This window comes from Sturnira hondurensis, unplaced genomic scaffold (genome assembly GCF_014824575.4).
Source record: "Sturnira hondurensis isolate 20B ecotype Veracruz unplaced genomic scaffold, ASM1482457v3 Scaffold0021555, whole genome shotgun sequence".
Taxonomy (NCBI): Eukaryota; Metazoa; Chordata; class Mammalia; order Chiroptera; family Phyllostomidae; genus Sturnira; species Sturnira hondurensis.
The window spans coordinates 3,367,106-3,386,392 of record NW_028094186.1 but is presented as its reverse complement, the minus strand read 5'-3'; the positions used below and the strand labels follow the sequence as shown (position 1 = coordinate 3,386,392).

The following is a 19,287-nucleotide window of genomic DNA, read 5'->3' as shown; positions in this document are numbered from 1 at the left end:
CTGGGAATTGAACGGACAACCTTTAGGGCTGCAGGTCAGTGCTCAGTCCACTGAGCCACACCAGCCAGGGCAGAAATTTAAATTTATTTTATTCTAGTTGTCAATCTTTGAGAAAATGAGGCTATTTTGATAGCCAAATTAAGCACAGTAGTTGCAGCCTTGTTTCAGCCTCAGAATCCAATTTTATTTCTGTATTTTACTTAGGAAATATTATAAAGATCCAGTATGGATTGATAAGTAGAGCAAAAAATTGTTTTTGTTTGTTTAGCTTGCTTTCCCATCCCAGGACACTCAGTTGAAAAGAGATGGAAGAAGAAATTTCATTCTTGGGTCTCCCCAAAATTGTCACCCAAGCAGTACAAGTTCATGTGATGGTACTCTCTAAAGGGTTATGGTTTGGATAACACATGAGCATATATGAATGTATATTTTTGTTTTAAAAATACATTTAAAAATTAATAAATGAGCCCCATCTGGTGTGGCTCAGTGGATAAGTGCTGACCTTTGAAGCAAGGGGTTGCTGGTTCAATCCCAGACAGGGCACATGCCTGGGTTGCAGGCCAGGTCCCCAGTAGGGGGCATACAAGAAGCAGCCACACATTGGTGTTTCTCTCCTTCTCTTCCTCCTTCCCTCCCCCTCTCTCTGAAAATAAATAAAGTCTTTTAAAAAATTAATAAGAGAAATCCCAGAGTCCTTGGGTTCTGTGGAACAATTTTTTTCTGCTGTTTTTTTAAGTACTACCTTTAGATAGCCTTGCTACTCTCGCTAGGTATTTTTCTAATCCCTTTTTTCCTAAAGACCAAAAGACCAGCCTCTTCCAAGTGTACTCCTTGCTAATAGTTATTCCTTCACCAAAATGGTAGATTAAACAATGTTTAAAATACTGTTTTTGCTGCAAAATTTCTCAGTACCTTTAATGTGCATTGTGACCCTGGGAGCTTTGTAAAGATTAGCGTTTCCCAAACTTAGATTCATTTTTCCTTCAAAGGCCATAATGTCTAATGAAACATCCTTTGGGAACAGCTGAACTACTATAGTAGAAAGGGTTTTATATTATTCTTTGTGTTTGTCTCAGAATTTGCACATTGCCCAGTTCCATAGTAGGCATTTAATAAGTGATCACTGACTGAATGGATAAGATGGGATTAAAGGACAACTTCTTGGGGTGGGGTGGGGTGGGGTCAGGCACTGTTGACCGCTAAAGGGAGAAAAGGAAATGGTGTACCATAGCATATATGACATTTTTTGATCCCTCGCCCTCTTTGAAACTTTTTTACCTTCCATTGATTTTCACCCATTATCCTGAGGTCTGTTTCTACTGTTTATCTTAGTCAAACAGGCTAATGTTGAAATGGCTAGAGGTCTTATCGTAAAGACTATCAATAAGATGGTTACTTGATTAGGGTCTTTTGTTTGCAACTGGAGTTTCAGCTTATTAAACTCAGGGATATTGTCATTCGTAACCATTTTTCCATTGCACCATGTACTCATTGTTCATTATTTGATAGATCCTTATGCTAAGTATGATTCTTAGAGCATGGGCCAGAATTAGTCAGTTTATCCTTAATTTTTGTTTCCATTTTCTAATCCAGTCCCTATTTGCAATAAAACTAAAATACTTAAAATAGGGCGGGGCTAACAGTGATTGTTTGACAGAGTTCCAGGTTGATGACTGTTTGTAATACCGTACTGACATTTTGGCAAACAGGTCCTTAATAATCTTCCCTATCCTAAGCTGCTTTACTGCTGATAAAACTCTGACTGCTTCCTCTTTCTGTTTATTTCCTGGTGTCTCCATTATAACCTGAGTGTGAATTAGTAAGACTGCAGCCTCTGTTTCCCCATCACTTACTCCTTAATTTGTTGTAATAAGAATTCTTTGCTCTCAGTCAACTCTCTTAGGTCACCAGTTATTTTTTTAAGCAAATGTACTTTTTCATAATTTAATTTGACTGTTCCTATTTGCAATTTTTATTCCTTATCTCCTCCTCCCACCCCACCCCCCATTTGGTTTCTGGCATTTTTTTACTATTTTCCCAAAGAATAGTAATTAGAAGTACAGGCTTGGAATTAGACAGACTTAATATTTTAGTTAACTCATTTTTGGCCTAACTGGGGGGTTATTTTAGTTTTTTTTGGTTGGGTTTTTTTTTTTAAATTGCAGTATGTGAACATGATACACACACAGCTTTTAAATATATTTAGGAGTTGTAGACAGCCTCGGAGCCGTTGATCTAAATGTCAGTGCTGTGATGGAAAGTTATATGTTGGGCTAAATATGAACTGACACAAGATTATTTTATGAGAGGTTTTGTTTTTAATAGCTAACCTATCATGAGCCAGTTTGTTCCTTGTTTTTTTTTTTTTGCTTGTTTCCCTTAAAATTTAAAGTTAAAAAGCAATTCACATTGACTGATGGTTCCACATTGAGTCCCTAATTTTAGATGTTCACTGTATTTAGCTTTCCCTGGTATAATCTCCATATAGGTAGAGTACAGAGAGATGGATGAAAGCTTGGCCAACCTCTCAGAAGATGAGTATTACTCAGAAGAAGAGAGAAACGCCAAAGCAGAGAAGGAGAAGAAGCTTCCCCCACCACCTCCACAAGCCCCACCTGAGGAAGAAAATGAAAGTGAGCCCGAGGAGCCATCTGGTGAGTTGTAATAATGGACTACAGTTCTGTTTTATCTTAGAAATAAGAATAAATGGATTTATTTCTATTTTGCAGTGATATTTGTCTTCATCTTCAGTTTATACTGATACTGTGTGTCTTAGTGTTTGCATATAGGCACATATATGCGCACATACATACATAGTGGTACTGATACTCTTTTCATGTCTGTCTCTACGTATGTAGGAGGAAAGGAAAGTGGGGCGGGGTGCAAGGCTAGTAGCAGTCAGTGTAAGGCCCTTGGGAAGTTGAAGAAAATAACCAATTAGAGAAAACATAGAGAAAGCCAGATCCAAAGAGCCAAACCTCTCAGTGATGATTCTGATTCAGAATTTAGAGATAGGATGGTTCAGAAATTATTCTGGCTACATTATGCATTTACCAAGTGGTTAAAAAACTTGCATGGTGTGGTGTGGTGTGTAATAGTTTGAGAAGGGTCTTTTCCTGATGAAAAAATTAAAAATATATCTGAGGTAAAAAGGATAAGACCCACTAAGTACCTGTTATTGTTCCATTATTGAGCCCTCCAGTCACAGGAATGGTATAAGAAAAGGCTACGGAGAGATTTCGGTTCGCACAGTTTTATGACATAGGAAGTGCAGTGGAGTCTGTAGTGTTGGAGTCAGAGCTTCGAGCATCTTTACAGACCTCTCCCAACCCCCAGCCTGAGCGCTGCTGAGCACAACAGCCCCACCAGGGACGCCCGTCTGTTTTGGAGAAACCAAGCGAAAGTGGAATCTTAATTTTTCTCATCTTATGCCCTTAATGGTATTTCATTAACTTTTCTTGCCTTTAAATTTTTACTATATCCTTCTTCCTAAAATACTTTTTCTATTTCCAGTAGCTCCAGCCCATTCACCTTACCCATTCTTTTAGTCCTGAACCTTTTAAAAGCAAAATGCTTATTTCAGACCCCATGTGCTATATCATGCATGACTTTCATAGGTACCCAGATTACGGCACACATGTATTTCATTTGCTAAGTTTTATTGTTTGTTTTAGACTTTTTTTCCCCAGGGTCTTTTTCTGTGGTATTATAGAAATCACCAGATTCATACTGATTTGTGATTTGTTAGGATTACAGGTCAGGTGTTAATTTAAACTTAGATTTAGAATATGCCAAACAGATTCTGGCTAAAACTCTCAAAGTGAAAGTTTATAATTTATAGTAATTACAATAAAGTGTAATAAAAGAATATGGTTTGAGAACATTTATAAAAAGATAATTAGATTCTGGGTTCAGTTTATCTCAGAAATGAGGTTTTCTTAGAATGATTTTCCTAAAACTTTCTTTGAATGACTTGGGTGTTGGGGAAGTGGTATGTTACCTTCAGACCAATGTCCCTGAGGCAAATGCAGCCTTCTCTGTACCTCAGTACCTGCTCCCTCTTTGTTGATTTTCTTCCCTCCTCTTTCTAGACTTATATTTAGCTCTCTTCCCTTGTATCCTTATCTCCAGCTCTTTCCTGGACTATTCCCTTCCTTCTGTATTCTTTAATTCTTGCTGCTTTTCTTTTTTTACCTTTGCTGTAGGCTTGCTAATGAGATACAAGGGGATAAACCTTTTCATACCTGTACAGCTCGAGAAGCTGCTGATGTCCTAGTTCAGGAGCTGTTACTCAGCAGCGGGTCTGACACTCTGCTCCCCTCTTGTTGTGTAGTTGTCAGGGTCTCCCATGAATAACGGATGTACCATAGATGCCAGGTTCATGCATACCTTCTTTGTTTTCTGAAAATTTTCAACCAAGTCTCAGGTTGGTGTTTTCTTTTTCATGGAAGTAGCTATTTATTTATTTGTCATTGGTTGGTTATCTTTTGTCATTTATTATCTTTTTCCATAAATGTCAGGCACTGTTTCCACGAAAAGTAAATCTCTTAACAAAGGAATTTAATTTAAGATTGGGGAAACTGTCTTTATGCTATTATGTTCTGGTTAACTTTAATCCAGTGGTTTAGTGTAAATTTCTGAGTATTTTGAGGGAAATTTTAAAGTTATGTTTATTAAGTTTAGGATATCATCTACGCTCAGAGATGTGTTGATAATAGCCAAAACTTGCCAATATAATATGTTGTTATGAAAATAAAGTTATTTTTTCTTCGAAACGTCCTAAAATTAAAAAAAAAATTCAGGGTGAATTAGGAAAGTACTTTACCCAGAAAAGTAGTGACACAGTGTACTAGCTTACATAGTTTAGAAATAGATTGGGCCCTGATGCTGAATCACATAATATCATCAGGTGAGTTCAAGTGTTTAGAAACTCTCCAGAGTTTCCAAATCTCTTCTTGTCTTATGAGTACCAGTTCTTCAACTTCAATTTTTATTCAAAAATTGGATATGAGCATTGCCATGTGGATATCTTAGTATCTTGAGAGGAGATGTGGGTCTGGTTCTTTTTTTTTTTTTTTTTAATTACTGTTCAAGTAGTTTTCTGTCTTTTACTCCATCCCAGCCCACCCCTCCAGGGTCTGGTTCTTTACCACATCTTTCCTTCAGCTCATTTTAGGTAATAACTATACATTGTTACTCCCTTAAACTATGTAAGTAAGGTGTGAATGCACTTCATGCTTACCAACATTTAAATTTGTTTAGAAAATTTTGCTTTGCTTTTCACAGTGTAATCTTAAGAAGAATAAAATATGTTCTTAATTATGAAACCTCAAGGTATTTTGAAGTCAGTGGGTGAAATGGTTTGACTGGGTAAGATTCCTCTAGACGAGTTCTGAGAGGGAGTCAGATGGAAGGTTGGAGCTTTGGCTATAAGGCTAAGGAATTGGGGCTTGATTTCCTTTGAGAAATTGGGAAGATCTGGTCAGGGGAGCACCGAGGTTATTTTGAGTGAAGGTTGATGTACCAAAACACATGTTTTGGAAAAATCCATCTGATGTGCCCTCTGAAGGTGGATTAAGGGAGTAAAAAGACTTGGGACTGAGCAGATGACCTAGGCTGTTTTGGTCATCAAGTTCAGTGGATTTGGGTCACTAGAAAAATGTTCTCAGTGTCAGTCTTGAATTTTTATAGAAATGAAGTTTGGGCTTTTTGTTTGTTTGGATTTAATTGTGAAGACGTTCTCTGTTCAGGCTTAAACATTTTTAGGCTTGTCGGTTTTTGTTAACTGAGGGTGGCATGTAGTCCCATGGTAGTCACATGGGTGAATACTGTATTTTTGCTCCTTGTCTTTAAAATCGACCTAAATTTCCATGGCTTTTTTTATTTAGTATATATCTGTTTTAATAAATGATGGTTTTATTTGGTTTCCTAGTAATTTTCAATTGAGATAAAAGTGTTCTTTATTTTTAGGATGTGGCAACCAAACCTGAACAGGTCGTCTTTGGAACTGGCAGTGATCAGTAGGGCCGTACCTTGGGGGGCACCTGTAAAACAGGGTAAAGCCTCAGCTGGACCACCGGTCTAGAGTAATTGCCCCTTTGATTGGAGAAACTTTTTTCCTTTCTTAGCTCAGTTGTTATCCTGCATACCTTAGACTGTTCCTCAGTGAGGATTTACTATACTAACTGATATGCTAATACTAAGCTTTTCTATTTCCATATAAAAACATGATTTTTTTCTTCACTGCTTTTCAGCAATTGAAATTTTCTAGAAAAACCTCACTTGTAATTCTTGGATTTAAGTTTCATGTTGGATAACTCTTTAAGAACTCTGGTTTATGAAGATATATTGCATTTTGGGTTAGAAATAGCTTAGTTGTATATAGCTTAAGGTTTTTACGGAAAGTCTTAAAATACATGAAATTTGAAATTGGCTACTCAGATACCTTTCTCAGGACGTCTTCAAGGTAATAGATATCTAAATTAAAAAAAATGTATGTCCAAAATGTGTATTTTTTCTAGCCTCAGTGAAAGTCTAATACTCTAATGAAGCTGGAAGACTTCCTTAAACTTCCTTGGTTAACTCTTCAAACTAATTTTATTAGAGGTGGTTATTAGATATGGTTAGCTGATCAGTGACAGCTCTGTATTATACTCTGTTTTATTCAGTGACTATTGGAAGAATCACTTTGTCTCCTGTTTATATTCTTACAAGAATTCTTGTAAGAATATAAGCAAAGGAAGTACCTGCTCTCTTCTCTGTTTGCATGGAAATTTTGGATGTGTGTGTTTGAAGGGGATACAGGCTAGTAAACAAATTACAGAAATCATTTGTGAGAGATTGGTATGACAAATTTATGTGTGTGTGTTTGAAAGATTATTAAAATTTATTTTTAGAGAGGGGGAAGGAAGGGGGGGAGGAAAACATCATTGTGTGAGAGAAACATCCACTGGTTGCCTCTTGCATGCCCCCAACTGGGGACCTGGCCCCCAACCCAGCCATGTGCCCTGACCTAGAATCGAACTGATGACCTTTCAGCTTGAGGGATGATGCCCGACCTACTGAGCCACACCAGCCAGGGCAGAAATTGGTGTGGTTTTAATTTGGGGGCCCTGTTCATATAATAGTCATACTGTAGGTTGAAAGTATTTTTTAAAATCACATTAAAAGGAGATGTAACCTGAGTTAGTAAAAATACCAAGTTATAGAAAATATACAAAATGTATGTGTATGGGTAAAAGAGTTTAGCTTAGAATTCAATGAAATTTAATTACAAACACTGATATCATGAAATTATCCATATAATAAAAGATCAATGACCAAAAATTTGGTAAATTGTTTATTCAGTAAAACAAAAATCTGGATGACAGAATCTATTGGACTATTCTTTGGAGTTTGGTGAGATAGAATTTGACCAGAGAAGAATTGAGCATGGATTTCCTTACTTTAAAAAGAAAATCAGTGGTTCCAATATTTGTACAGTGACATATATATATATATATAGAGAGAGAGAGAGAGAGAGAGAGAGAGAGATTTTAAACAACTGATAGTTTATTAAAAAGGTTGATTTAGGCATGTGCATTGTGACTTCAGCCTTGATTCCTGGCTCAATCCTGATGAAAGTAATCTGTTCGACAGTCAGAGGGGCTGTGCAAATCAGTGAGCCGTTTGTGAGTCCTCACAGGAAGCCAGCCCTGTCTTAGCACTGTCCCCACAGCGGGTTTTCCTTACAGCGAGTCTCAGAGTCTCAGAGTCGGCATCCAAACTGATCCTTCCACTCTGAGATTCTTTTCCTTTGCGCCTCTGATAAGTCAGCACACACCTCCTCCAAAGACTTTGCGGCTGGTCCGAGTAATTCTTATCCCGTGAATCACCACCACTGGTTCTACAGGTGTCTTTCCGGTACCTTTTAAAGCCATTGCTGCAGTGCAGCTTCCTGATGGACTTGTTGCTTGACTTGTCCCTCACCCACAGCAGACAGCGGTGAGTCAGGAGCAGGAGCAGACAAGATGTGCTTTGTTTCAGCTGCAACTGGTCTTCCTCATAGAGCAGTCCTTAACATTTCTATAGTTCCTTTTTTATAAGGCGTGCTTGTCTCCCCTGTGAGGCAGTCAATACTGGTTACATATAGTCTGTGCAGTTGCTGGGTTGGGCAGTATTGCGTAGTTACACAGTCAGAGTTCAGGTGAGTCATTTTTTTGTCATGCCATGAGCTATTCTCAAGTGGTTCGTTCCAGGCTTTTCTCTTGCCTTGCCTGCAGGTGTGGTAGGAGAGCAGGAGTAGCTTTCAGGTTCCGTGACAGCTGACTCCCATCACCTCCAGAGGGAAGATAGAATGCTGTTCCACTCATACCCAGCAGGAGACCTTCTTTTGTAGATTTACTAAAAGTTTTTGGGGAATTCATTCCTGCCAGAATTGTTTATATTGCCATTTTGGCCTGCTAGTGTCAGATAAGTGTCTGAAGTCATTTGAGGTCTCATTGTAAGAGGTATGATGCGTACATTTACAAAACAGACCTAGGATTAATTTTCTTGCCTTTTGTGGGGGGAGGAGGGATATAAAGCGTTAGTATAGTGCTCTGATTTGGAACAGTGTTCCAGAATAACTCATTGGAGGACTGAGAAAAACAAATATAACAGGTCGATAAGGTCATCTAGATTAGTTCAACACAGTTTTTTTATTTTGAGAGATAACTATAAATAAACTAAGATTTATATATATATATATATATATATATTACTATACAACCTATAGTCCCCACTGTCAGATCATTTATAGCTTAGTGCAAGACACCAATGTATATATAAATGTGAAATAGAAGAAAAAATATTCTTTTTAAAAAATCTTCTCCCAAGGACATGTTTATTGATTTTTCTTGGGAGGGTGGGGAGTAGAGAGAGATGTGAAAGAGAAACATTGATTGGTTGACTCCTGTATGCTCCAAAGCAGAGATCAAATCTACAACCTAGGTATGTGTCCTAGCTGGGATCGAACCCACAATGTTTTGGTGCACAGGACGATGCTCTAACCAACCAAGCCGCCCAGTCATTTGAATGTGATTGCAAGAAACTAGTCAAAATGTGAACCTGTTGGTCAGTATGTTCCTGAGAAAACAAACTAATGATTCTAACACCCATGCCTGCCAACTAAAGTATTTGACAGTAATCATAGACTTTCTTTTAAGATTCTGGGAGAGTAGTGTCTTAAGAATTTGAATCAAGATGAGAAAAGATCCAGTAATGTGACTATAACTAAAATACTTAAATGTTCAAGAATTACTTAACAGAGCTGCAGAAGGTTTACTAGAGGACAACTGAAAGAGGATTTCATTTCCAGTTTGGAGAAAATAGGCACAAATAACCTGTATTAAGGATCTCTTCTTCACACTTCACTGTATGCACATGTGTGTGTGAGCAACGGGGGGATGAGAACAAAAGGAAGCCTACAAAGAGGTGCCAAGATCAAGGTGATATTAAAAAGTTGCTTTTGCAAAATGACAACAAACTCACAACTATCAACAACTGAAACTAAAAAACAAAAACAAAAATAAACTAAGCAAACAACTAGAACAGGAAAAAAATCACAGAAATGGAGAGCACATAGAGGGTCATCAGCAGAGAGGAGGAGGGGGAAGAATGGGGGAAAAGGTGCAGGGACTAAAAAGCACAAATGGGGCCCTGGCTGGTATAGCTCAGTGGATTGAGTGCGGGCCTGCGAACCAGACGATCGGGGTTCGATTCCCAGTCAGGGCACATGCTTGGGTTGCAGGCCAGTTTCCGGCAGGGGCCAGTTCCCTGCAGGGGATGCACAAGAAGCAACCATACATTGATGTTTCCTTCCTCTCTCCTTCCTTTCCCCTCTGAAGATAAATAAATAATAAAATATTTTTAAAAAAAGCACAAATGGCAAAATAGACAGGGGGAGGTTAAGGATAATATGGAAAATGGAGAAGCCAAAGAGCTTATATGTACGACCCATGGACATGAACTAAGGGAGGGTAATGCTGGTGGGAGAAGGGGTGGAGCCGGGAGAAATGGGAGGAAAAAATGGAACAGCTGTAGTAGCATAATCAATAAAGTATACTAAAACCAAAAAAGTTGCTTTTGTATATTTTCATTTTCTATTTTTAATTTGAACTCATAAAAGAGAATCATACTTGCCTTCTGTTCCATGTCATTGTGCCACACTGTCAGAGCAGAGTCCTAGGCTGGGCAGACCCAGAAAGTAAATGAATATAGCATTTTTATGTGTTAATCTGAGACACTACCTGGATGGACAGTTAGCTGCAAATGTTTGAATGTGTGCTGTTTTTTTGTTTTTGTTTTAAGATCTTTTAAAATTTATTTTTAGAGAGAGGGGAAGGGAGGGAGAAAAACATGAATCAGTTGCCTCTTGTATGTGCCCCAACTGGGGACCAAACCCCCAAACCAGGCATGTACCCGGACAGGGAATCGAACTAACATCCCTTCACTTTGCAGCATGATGCCTGTCCAACTGAGCCACACCCATCAGGGCTGTCTGTGTGCTGCTGTTTTTAAGAAAGTGATGAAGAATTGATCTAGCATACCAGTAATAAAGATGATGTTTTCAGATGTCTTTGGAGAAATGGCACCCTCAGAAAACTCATGAGTATGTTGTGATTAGAGGGTAAAAAGCAACCTCATCTTTACTTCCAGATGTGTTATAAACCTTCACCAAGTCGAGGGATAAGTCTGTTAATCTTTTGCTTAATATTAAGCCCTTTTTGTTTGGTTTTCAGTTATTTCTCACATGTTTATATCAACTTCTTGCTCCCTTTTTTCCTATTTCCCTGCCTAATAATACTTTGGATTTTCATATGTCTCCTACATCTTTTACCAAATAACAGTATCTTTATAAAAAGGCTGCCCAACCAGTTAGTGAAAGAGCAGCCTGTTAATAACCTTTTGAGCATGTAAGTCAGGGGTAAGAAACCCATATTTCTATTTAAAGTACCAGTGACAGAAAGAAAAAAAACAAAACTCAGTCAAGAAGTTACCTGTAGGTTAAAATAAGCTAATTAGCAGAGTGCATGGCAGATAGTGAGAAAAGAAGGAAAATGACAGAAGGAAGGATAAAATAATTCAGACTTAATGACTGGCTTGAAAGAGGTTTTTGTTTTTATTTACTTATTTTTATAAGTGGTTAGATGCCTTCATGACAGGACATTGCTTTAATTCTTTTCCAAGCTAGGAAATATAATTTGAGAGACAAGTTGTATTATTCCTAATGCCTAAATGTTATTCTTGAAAACTGTATTTATATTTTTGTTCTAAGCTCCTCTCTTCCCTTTGTAAAATACAGTTCAATCTTCCAATTGAGCTTGGTTCTATTTGGAACCAAACCAAATAATGACAACAATTTTTTAACTTTGATTTTTTTTTTAATGAGCAAATCTGGAAGTTACTAAGAATTAACATCTTTTTAAAAGAATTCCTTTATTATTATTTTATTTCTTCATTTTTAGAGAGAGGGGAAGAGAAGGTGAGAAAGGTAGAGAAACATCAGTGTGTGGGTGCCTCTCACACTCCCCATAGTGGGGACCCAGGCAATGTGCCCTGACTGGGAATTGAACTGGCAACCCTTTGATTCCTAGCCCACACTCAATCCACTGAGCTACACCAGCCAGGGCAGAATAAACATTTTTTGTTTAAACTTTAAAATTTTAAATGTAGGTATTGAGCTTTCAAGATGAGTTGCAGATTGGATTATATGATTGGAGTCACCTCTTCATAATTATATGCCCTTTCCCAAGGGCTTTAAACAAGAAATCGCACACCTTGTGCCTTCGTTGAGAAGCATAAGCTTCTAGAACCTAAAGGATCCTTCAGGATAGAGCATAGTGAGGTAATTTCAGAGTGAGATTCTATTCTACCTTCAGAGCAGAGCACACACCTTCTAGCAATACGTTCTTACCTTGTCAAAAATCATTTCTGTCTAAATACCTTTATGTACTTAATGATACAGTTGTCGTTCTAAGGCTCGCAGACCAGTAACAGTGCTATGTTAGTGTCACTTCACTGTTCCTTTCCACTCGAATGGTAGGATAATTAATCTGCTGTCTAATCTTTATTTTAAAACGTGAGACTCTTTTAAAATAAAATGTTCACATGAAGCCTGTCTAGTTTTTAGATCACTGGGAAGTGGTTTTTCATGTGGTGGGCAGGTGGCTAGGAATGTAAGAGGATCATGGCATCCGTCTTGGTGATTTTGGAAGAGTCTGGAAAATGATCTGTTCTGACTTTCTCAGATTGAATTTTCAAGCTGTGATACTTTTCTTGAAGTTCTTTCTTTCTGCACATTAATCAGTGAGGATATTTTCTCAGCAGGCTTATTGTGAAGTGCCCTGAGACCTTGCCTGCCTGGTTTGTCTATCTGCAGTACTTGGCGTATGACAGCATGCCAGTATGGTGTGTTTTAAAGTTTTACTGAGAAATCACTGGCATATTCAGATCTCGCATTGTCTAGTATGTATAGTAAATAAAACATTTTTTTTGGAACTGGATTATTTTGTTACGTATCCTGCTTTGAATCAAGGGGAGAATTTTTCATTGAAATTAAAAGTCTTTTACTTCTTGTCTTATATATTCTTTTTAGACAGAAAGGTAAAGATAAAGAGATACTGAGTGGATGCTGACCTGATGCAACTTCAGATCCTAGAGCCCATGTCTGACACCCGTTCTCAGTCTAGCAACAAGCAGTAAAAGACGTTGGGAAGCCCTCCCCCACCCCCACTCCAACCTTGACTATTAAATAAGACTGGCAGCAAGGATAGAGCGATTAGAAACTATGTACCTTGTTCTACCTTTCAACAAGAATCAGTGTGTGAAGGTGAAGTTTCCTGATCGGCATTTTGAAGACTATGATGTGATTCCCTGGGCCTTGATTCCAGAATGAGCTCTCTGAATACGGGTTTACTAGTTGGTGAATTCGATAGTCGCCAACTATTAGGCCTTTGTGTCCAGATATTATCTCAATTTATGGAGTAAGGTCCCTGAGTTCTCCTCTTTCCTTCCACAGGGCAAGCAGGAGGACTTCAAGACGACAGTTCTGGAGGGTATGGAGACGGCCAAGCATCAGGTGAGGGTGGCGTTAGATGCTTGCCACTTAGTAGCAAGAGCCGCCAAGTCAGGGATTGATGCTTGCACGTATTTTTGGCTGTGGTATCCACATTTTAGCCAGAAGCGCAGGGGAAATTTTAACCCGCAGGACAGGGTAGGATTAGGAGAGTGTAGCCAGAACAAAGGCAAGCAAAACCTTTTGAAGTCCTCAGGCCGATCTCAGCCCTCCGCTCTTTGTGTTTTTAAGGAGATGGTGGGTACTTTTTTCCCCAACAGCCTTTATACTAACAGTAAACATGATACAAAATACAGAGTTAGGAGTCACGGGACCTTTAAAAAGTAATATAATTGTATACACAGAGAGGAGAATCCATAGGCTGAAATTCAAAAAAAAAAAAAAAAAAGAACAGGCATTCTAGGACAAGTAAGGAATTAATGCAGGCAAGTGACTCTTTAGAAGTGGTTGTTACGTAGAGTTGGGTAAATTTTTTTCAATTAACATTACATAGTTAATTATTTTGCAGTTTAAACATTTTGTTTCTCACATAAAAATTAAAAATGTCTGCTTAACATGCTCTTTATTTTCATACCAATCTATGAGATTTTTACTTCTAGGAAAAAATAAAGGGTTAAATGATTTTTAGGGCCCATTTGGAACAGTTGACAGTTTGGTCCAGGAATCCAAAGTAGTATGTGTGGATTTCATCCTTTGCCTCTTAAAGAATGTGTTGTGTTCCAGTGTCAAGGCTGGTTTTACATTTTGATAGACATGGAATAGATACTACTTTATTTTTGGAGTTTGTTATTTTTCAACTGTTAAGTCTACTTTAAAATTATTTGCCTGTTGTAGTTTGTGTACGGCAGGTCCAGGGAGTATTTGCATTTTACTCTCTCGGAACAAATGATGGTTCAGTGTTAATACAGAAACTAGTGTATGGAGGGTCCGGAATGTTAGAAAGAGATTTCTGTAAATGCCAGTCCTAGGACTGGCTGTTGGTAACCAGGACGAGGCTGCCTTAGGGGAGTTCAGATCCTCGTTCAGAGTCAGACCTGCAAGAATGGTTTTCATCAAAAGATGCACAGCTGGATCTTGCGTGGAATTGTGGAGGGGCGGGGATAGCCTTTAGAGATTTAATCTCGGAAGAAATACATTGTTTTCTTGTTGCTTTTTGTTTTTATGTGAATAAATTTTTGCTTTTGCTTTAGTAAACAGTACATTGTATTGCTGAAACTAAAAGCAAACTTTCATGTAAAACCATGACACTACGGACTTAATATTAGTGGGATGTGAGTTTCAGGTGTTTCCAGGAATGGCGGCGGCTATTCCGAACGCTCAGGGTCTTCCCTCAGGTCTTTGTCATGTTCAGAAGCTTTTGTGCGGCGATTGGTCAGCACTAGAAACATGCTTATAAGTAATTAACATTCTTTCTTAATAAAACCAAATGACCCTCACTAGTGTCTTGGGACCAGGATCACATCTTGACTTTTTAAAATCCAAATCCAGTTGGTCTATACATCCTGAGTCTTAAAACTGAGAAGGGAACTTGAGGTCATCTTGTCTAGCTTCCTAGACAAAACAGTATTGTCTCAACCCTGTTTTACGGATTAGGACCTGAAATGAAGGTAAATGACTTGACCAGCGTTACGCCAGCAGTTGGGGGAGTGAGAATGCACAGGTCTTGTTTCTTAAGCACAGACTATTCATACACCCTTCCCTAATAGAATCACGTAAAGTGTGCATTTAACCCTGAAATAAAACATCTAAAGCATAAGAAATCATATGAGTTTTCTTTTTTTTTCTTTTCTCTCCTTTCCCTCATTCTTCTTTTTATTTTTAAATTATTATAGGACTGGATATGGCACATCTATAATGTGCTGATTTTAATTAGTCTTTTCCATGTAGATCCTATCAGGTTTTTGTTTTCACTCTCTAGCTAGAAACAAACTTAGTTAATTTATCTACTTTACGGGGGGCGGGAGAAAAGCAAGTAACTCTCATGGAGGCCTCTTCTCTTCTCTGTTAATGTTTGCATTTGTTTCCTTCCTCCTTTCAAGACACTGCTGTCATCACATTGGACTGGGGGTGGTGGGGGAGGGTTTCATGGAATAGGAGGCCTATGTCTTCACCTCTCCCTTTCCCCATTTCTGCCTCTATAGTCGATCTATCCAGAAAGGTCTCGGTTATTCCCTTAAATAATTGAACTCCTTTGCTGTCTTCGAAGAATGGTCGGGCCCGTCAGGCCGTTGGAAGGGGTAGTTGTGCTGTTAGCGTGACTGCATTTTGAAAGGTGATGACGCTAGAATTTCATGTGCGTTAGAGAATTCCACGTGACCCAGAATGGCCTGCATCTCCCCATGGTCAGCATTTCTCCTTTTGCCTCAGTCTCATGCCCCACCCTCAGCGAATGGCTTCTACTGGTGATGTTTTTCGTTAGGGATAATGAACTATCCTGCCATTCTTTAATTTTAGGTTGGGATTTATTAAATGTGAGGATTGTTGACTTGATTTAGTAACTTGAGCACAGTGCTCGCGCCCTCATTACCTACTGGATAGGTCTCTCTCCTTGTCTCCAAGACGGCACTTCTTTGCCTGCGGCCCATTGTAGCGTGAGGCGCGTTGCTTGGCCTTTGCTGGCTGCTGCTTTTCCTTGGTAGCGTCGTGTTTGGGCGTCTTTGCGAGAACACCGAGGTAGCTTAGCTGTGTTTCTCAGCCACAGCCTCGAACTGCCTGGTTCTTTTTGTGCTCCTAATCTTACTAATACTTTCCTTTAATTTTGCTTTCATTATCAGTGCTTCCAGCTTCTTGGCTCTTTAAAATAATTAAATATGGATATCTGGGGCCTGTTTCATTACTTATACATAATTATTTCAATGGTATTAAATTTTGAAACTCTGTAAATTGTGTTTTGATATTTCATAAGCTGGTGGTTAAGTATATTTTCATAAAGTGATCTTAGAAATACAAGTAAAATATATGCAAATGTATTTCTAAGGACATCTTATAAGCTGTACTTAATTACAGCATATAAAAACATCAATTTAATATAGAATTTAAAGAGTTTCAAAATAACATATCTTTTACTTGTAGAATATGAGATACATATATACAAGGTCTGTCAGGAAAAAGTCCAGCCATTGTTAATATAACAAGAATGGTTTGTGTGACATCGATGTAACCTGGCAGTCAGGAGAGTGGACTGGAATGCGCATGAGTGAACAGTAATGACTTCACTGCACTAGTCAGCCGGGACAGTAGATGCCGTTGACTGAGTACGTGTCCTGTGTGTCCATCACATTCAAAGTGGCTGAGAGTAGAGGGACAAATCTGCATCAGAATTTGCGTTAAGCTTGAACATTCCTCCATGGAAACTATTCAGGTGATTCAGAAGGCTGGAGCTATGGGCATCTGGTGATTGGCAGCTTCATCATGGCAGTGCACCTGCTCATGCATCCCAGTTTGTGCAGAGTTTTTTTTTTTTTTTTTTTTGCCTAATGTCAAATCATCCAGATGACTCAGCCCCGCTACAGCCCAGATTTGGCACCCTGTGACTTCTGGCTTTTCCCAAAACTAAAATCATCTTTGAAAGGGAACAGATTCCAGACTGTCGCCGAGTTTAGGAAAATTCAATGGGGCAGCTGGTGGCAATCGGGAGAATTGTATGAGGTCCCAAAGTGCCTACTTTGAAGGAGACTGAGGCGTCATTGTCCTTTGTACAGTGTTTCTTGTATCTTGTATCTTCTTCAGTAAATTTCTCCACTTTTCATATTACATGGCTGGACACCTTCTGGACAGACCTTGTATCCATTACATGTGTATATACTATATAGTAAAGGCATTAACATATTTTACTTGCAGTATGTGGTAAACTATTTCTAATGTTTCTGCCAGAAAAGGTAAACCCCTTACTTCCTTCTGTCTCATCATTGTAGTCTGCTTACCTTCTCTCGCTGCTGGCCAGCATTGAATTGTGGGAACTGTTGGATGGTGCCATTGATGAGATTGTGTATTTTGTACTGCTGGTTATTAAATCTTAAATTCATCTTCATGTTCCTTCCTCTAATCCTTAAAGAGGGCAGGTGATTGGGTTTTCACTTTGTAGCCTCTTTTGCTTTCCATTCTTGTATTTTTTCCTTTATTCTGGTTCTTCAGTTTTAAAATTTATTGTAGACAATCATTGATACTAATTTTAATTAGTGTATTTTCCAACATTATAAGCTTATTTTGTCAACAAAAAATATTTCAGTGCCTTGTTATATTTTATAAAGTATATTGTTTCACTCAGTAAACTCTAATTTTGGAATGTTACGCTCAAAAGAGTGACTAAATTGTAGGGGTATTTTAGTTTTGGAGCAATTTTTTTAAAGGAGGTAAGAGCAGACTATGAATGAAGCAAAGCTTTACAGAGGTTCTTCAGGCCAGAAAGGAGTTTGAGGCCTAATCATTATCCCTAACTCAGTATTTTCCTGCACTTTTCCCAGAAGTCCTTTGCTTTCTTTGCTAGGTGTGGAGGGCGCAGCGTTCCAGAGCAGACTTCCTCACGACCGGATGACTTCTCAGGAGGCAGCTTGCTTTCCAGATATCATCAGTGGGCCACAGCAGACCCAGAAGGTCTTTCTGTTCATTAGAAACCGCACAGTGAGTTCCTGTTTCCACCTCATTGTAAGATTACTTTTATAGAGAATATGAGAAAAAGAGAGAGCCATTGGTAGAAATTAGTTGTTTTTTTTCCTTTAGGCTTTTTAAAAGATGTGTCTGTAATTCTTGTTTTTATAAAATTGAGATCCTACTTGCTCTCATTCTTTGGATCCTTTCATTTCTCATAACCTCATAAACACAGCAAGAATCTCTGCACATTAAAAAAAATACTTTTATAATCACTTTGTCATTCCATCGCAGGATAAGAGAAACAGTCTGTTCTACTCACCTGGTTCAACCTCCTCCTCTGGCTAAGTAATTGATTTTAATGGTCATATAATATTTTGTCTGACCATTGAGTCCTAATTTAACTTTTGGACATTAAATGTCCATTTTGTCATGTAATTATTGAGCTCTAGAGCGCTTTTATATTTTTCAGACTCTCTCTGTGTGTGTTCCAGAAGGAACACCACCTTGCCAGGAAGCACGAACACTTCCTAAGTTCTGGGGCACGTTGCCAAGCTGCTTCCCAAAAGGGCCGAACCGGGTGACGCTCCCACCCACCCCTGTTTTTGTTGCTAAAACGATGACAATCTGTGCTGCTGTCCTTGACCAAAACGAGTTCATCGATCTTTCATTTCTTGGATTACTTAGACTTACTGCTTTTTTGCACTTACTAGTTGTTTATATTTCTTCTGTGAGTTTTTCTTTCATGTCCTTTATTCATCAGAAGTTATTTAACCATAGAGTGGAGGAGGGCAAAATACTATTCAGAACGTATTCGTTATACTCTAGGATAATAAAAAGCAAATTTATGTCATAATTTTAACTATTTTAAATTTAGTTCAGAGATGTCATTTTAATATACCTGCTTTTCAGCCACCACTAACTTTTTCATTTTGGCTGTTAGACTGCAAAATTATTGCTAAATTTGGATTGCTTAGCTAAAACAGTGGTTGGTAGGTTGTACTGGGTTTCTGTAGTACATAGTAATGGTTCTCTTTTGTGAAGAAAAACGGATTTTTTAAAAAGTGAGTGGAAAATTCTTACTTTGTATTTCTGAGGCTGATTTGGCCTGTAATTGAATCCACATCTGTGTATAACATATCAACGTTTGATTTAAGTGGATTTTTAAAGACGAAATTGCCTTTGTTTCACTGAGGGGTGTTCATTGAGAGCCTGAGCTTTATGGCACAGGGCGGAAGGAGGGGGAGGCTCCTGCTGGGGTGAGGAGCCGGCGGCGCCCAGAGTACACTTGGGGAATTCCGTTTTCTCCTGACAGTGGCCACAGAGAGAAGTAGAGATGCATATGAATTTGTTTATATTTCTTAACTGGATTTATTTACACATGACCAGATCTCTTCTTTGTTGAAACTTGTGTATGGAAGTCTTTGTTAGGTTTTGGTTAAGGCTTAAATCTGATGGCATGTTGTCGGTCTTGCGTTTTGAAGATACGTGTTCAACTGAAGAGAAAACGTTAGAGCCCATTGATTGCTCCATAGTATTTTTTCACTTCTCATCTTACTGCTTTTTCAGCAGTATTTAAAATAAATGACCACTCCTTTTTTCTT

The 19,287-nt window shown here is 38.4% G+C and overlaps 1 protein-coding gene and 1 pseudogene across 2 annotated transcripts in view; one reads left to right on the top strand and one right to left on the bottom strand.

The window, feature by feature from the left end:
* KDM1A (lysine demethylase 1A) overlaps positions 1-19,287 on the top strand; it is a 55,700-nt gene that overhangs the window by 7,958 nt on the left and 28,455 nt on the right. Inside the window, exons 2-4 of one of the 2 annotated variants that reach the window (XM_037032949.1) lie at positions 2,489-2,654; positions 13,040-13,099; positions 17,583-17,716. In XM_037032949.1, coding sequence (XP_036888844.1) covers positions 2,489-2,654; positions 13,040-13,099; positions 17,583-17,716 — 360 coding nt within the window. The remainder of the gene's footprint in view (positions 1-2,488; positions 2,655-13,039; positions 13,100-17,582; positions 17,717-19,287) is intronic. The other variant, XM_037032950.1, reaches the window with a different exon arrangement.
* LOC118977738 (40S ribosomal protein S20-like) lies at positions 7,374-7,960 on the bottom strand (annotated as a pseudogene).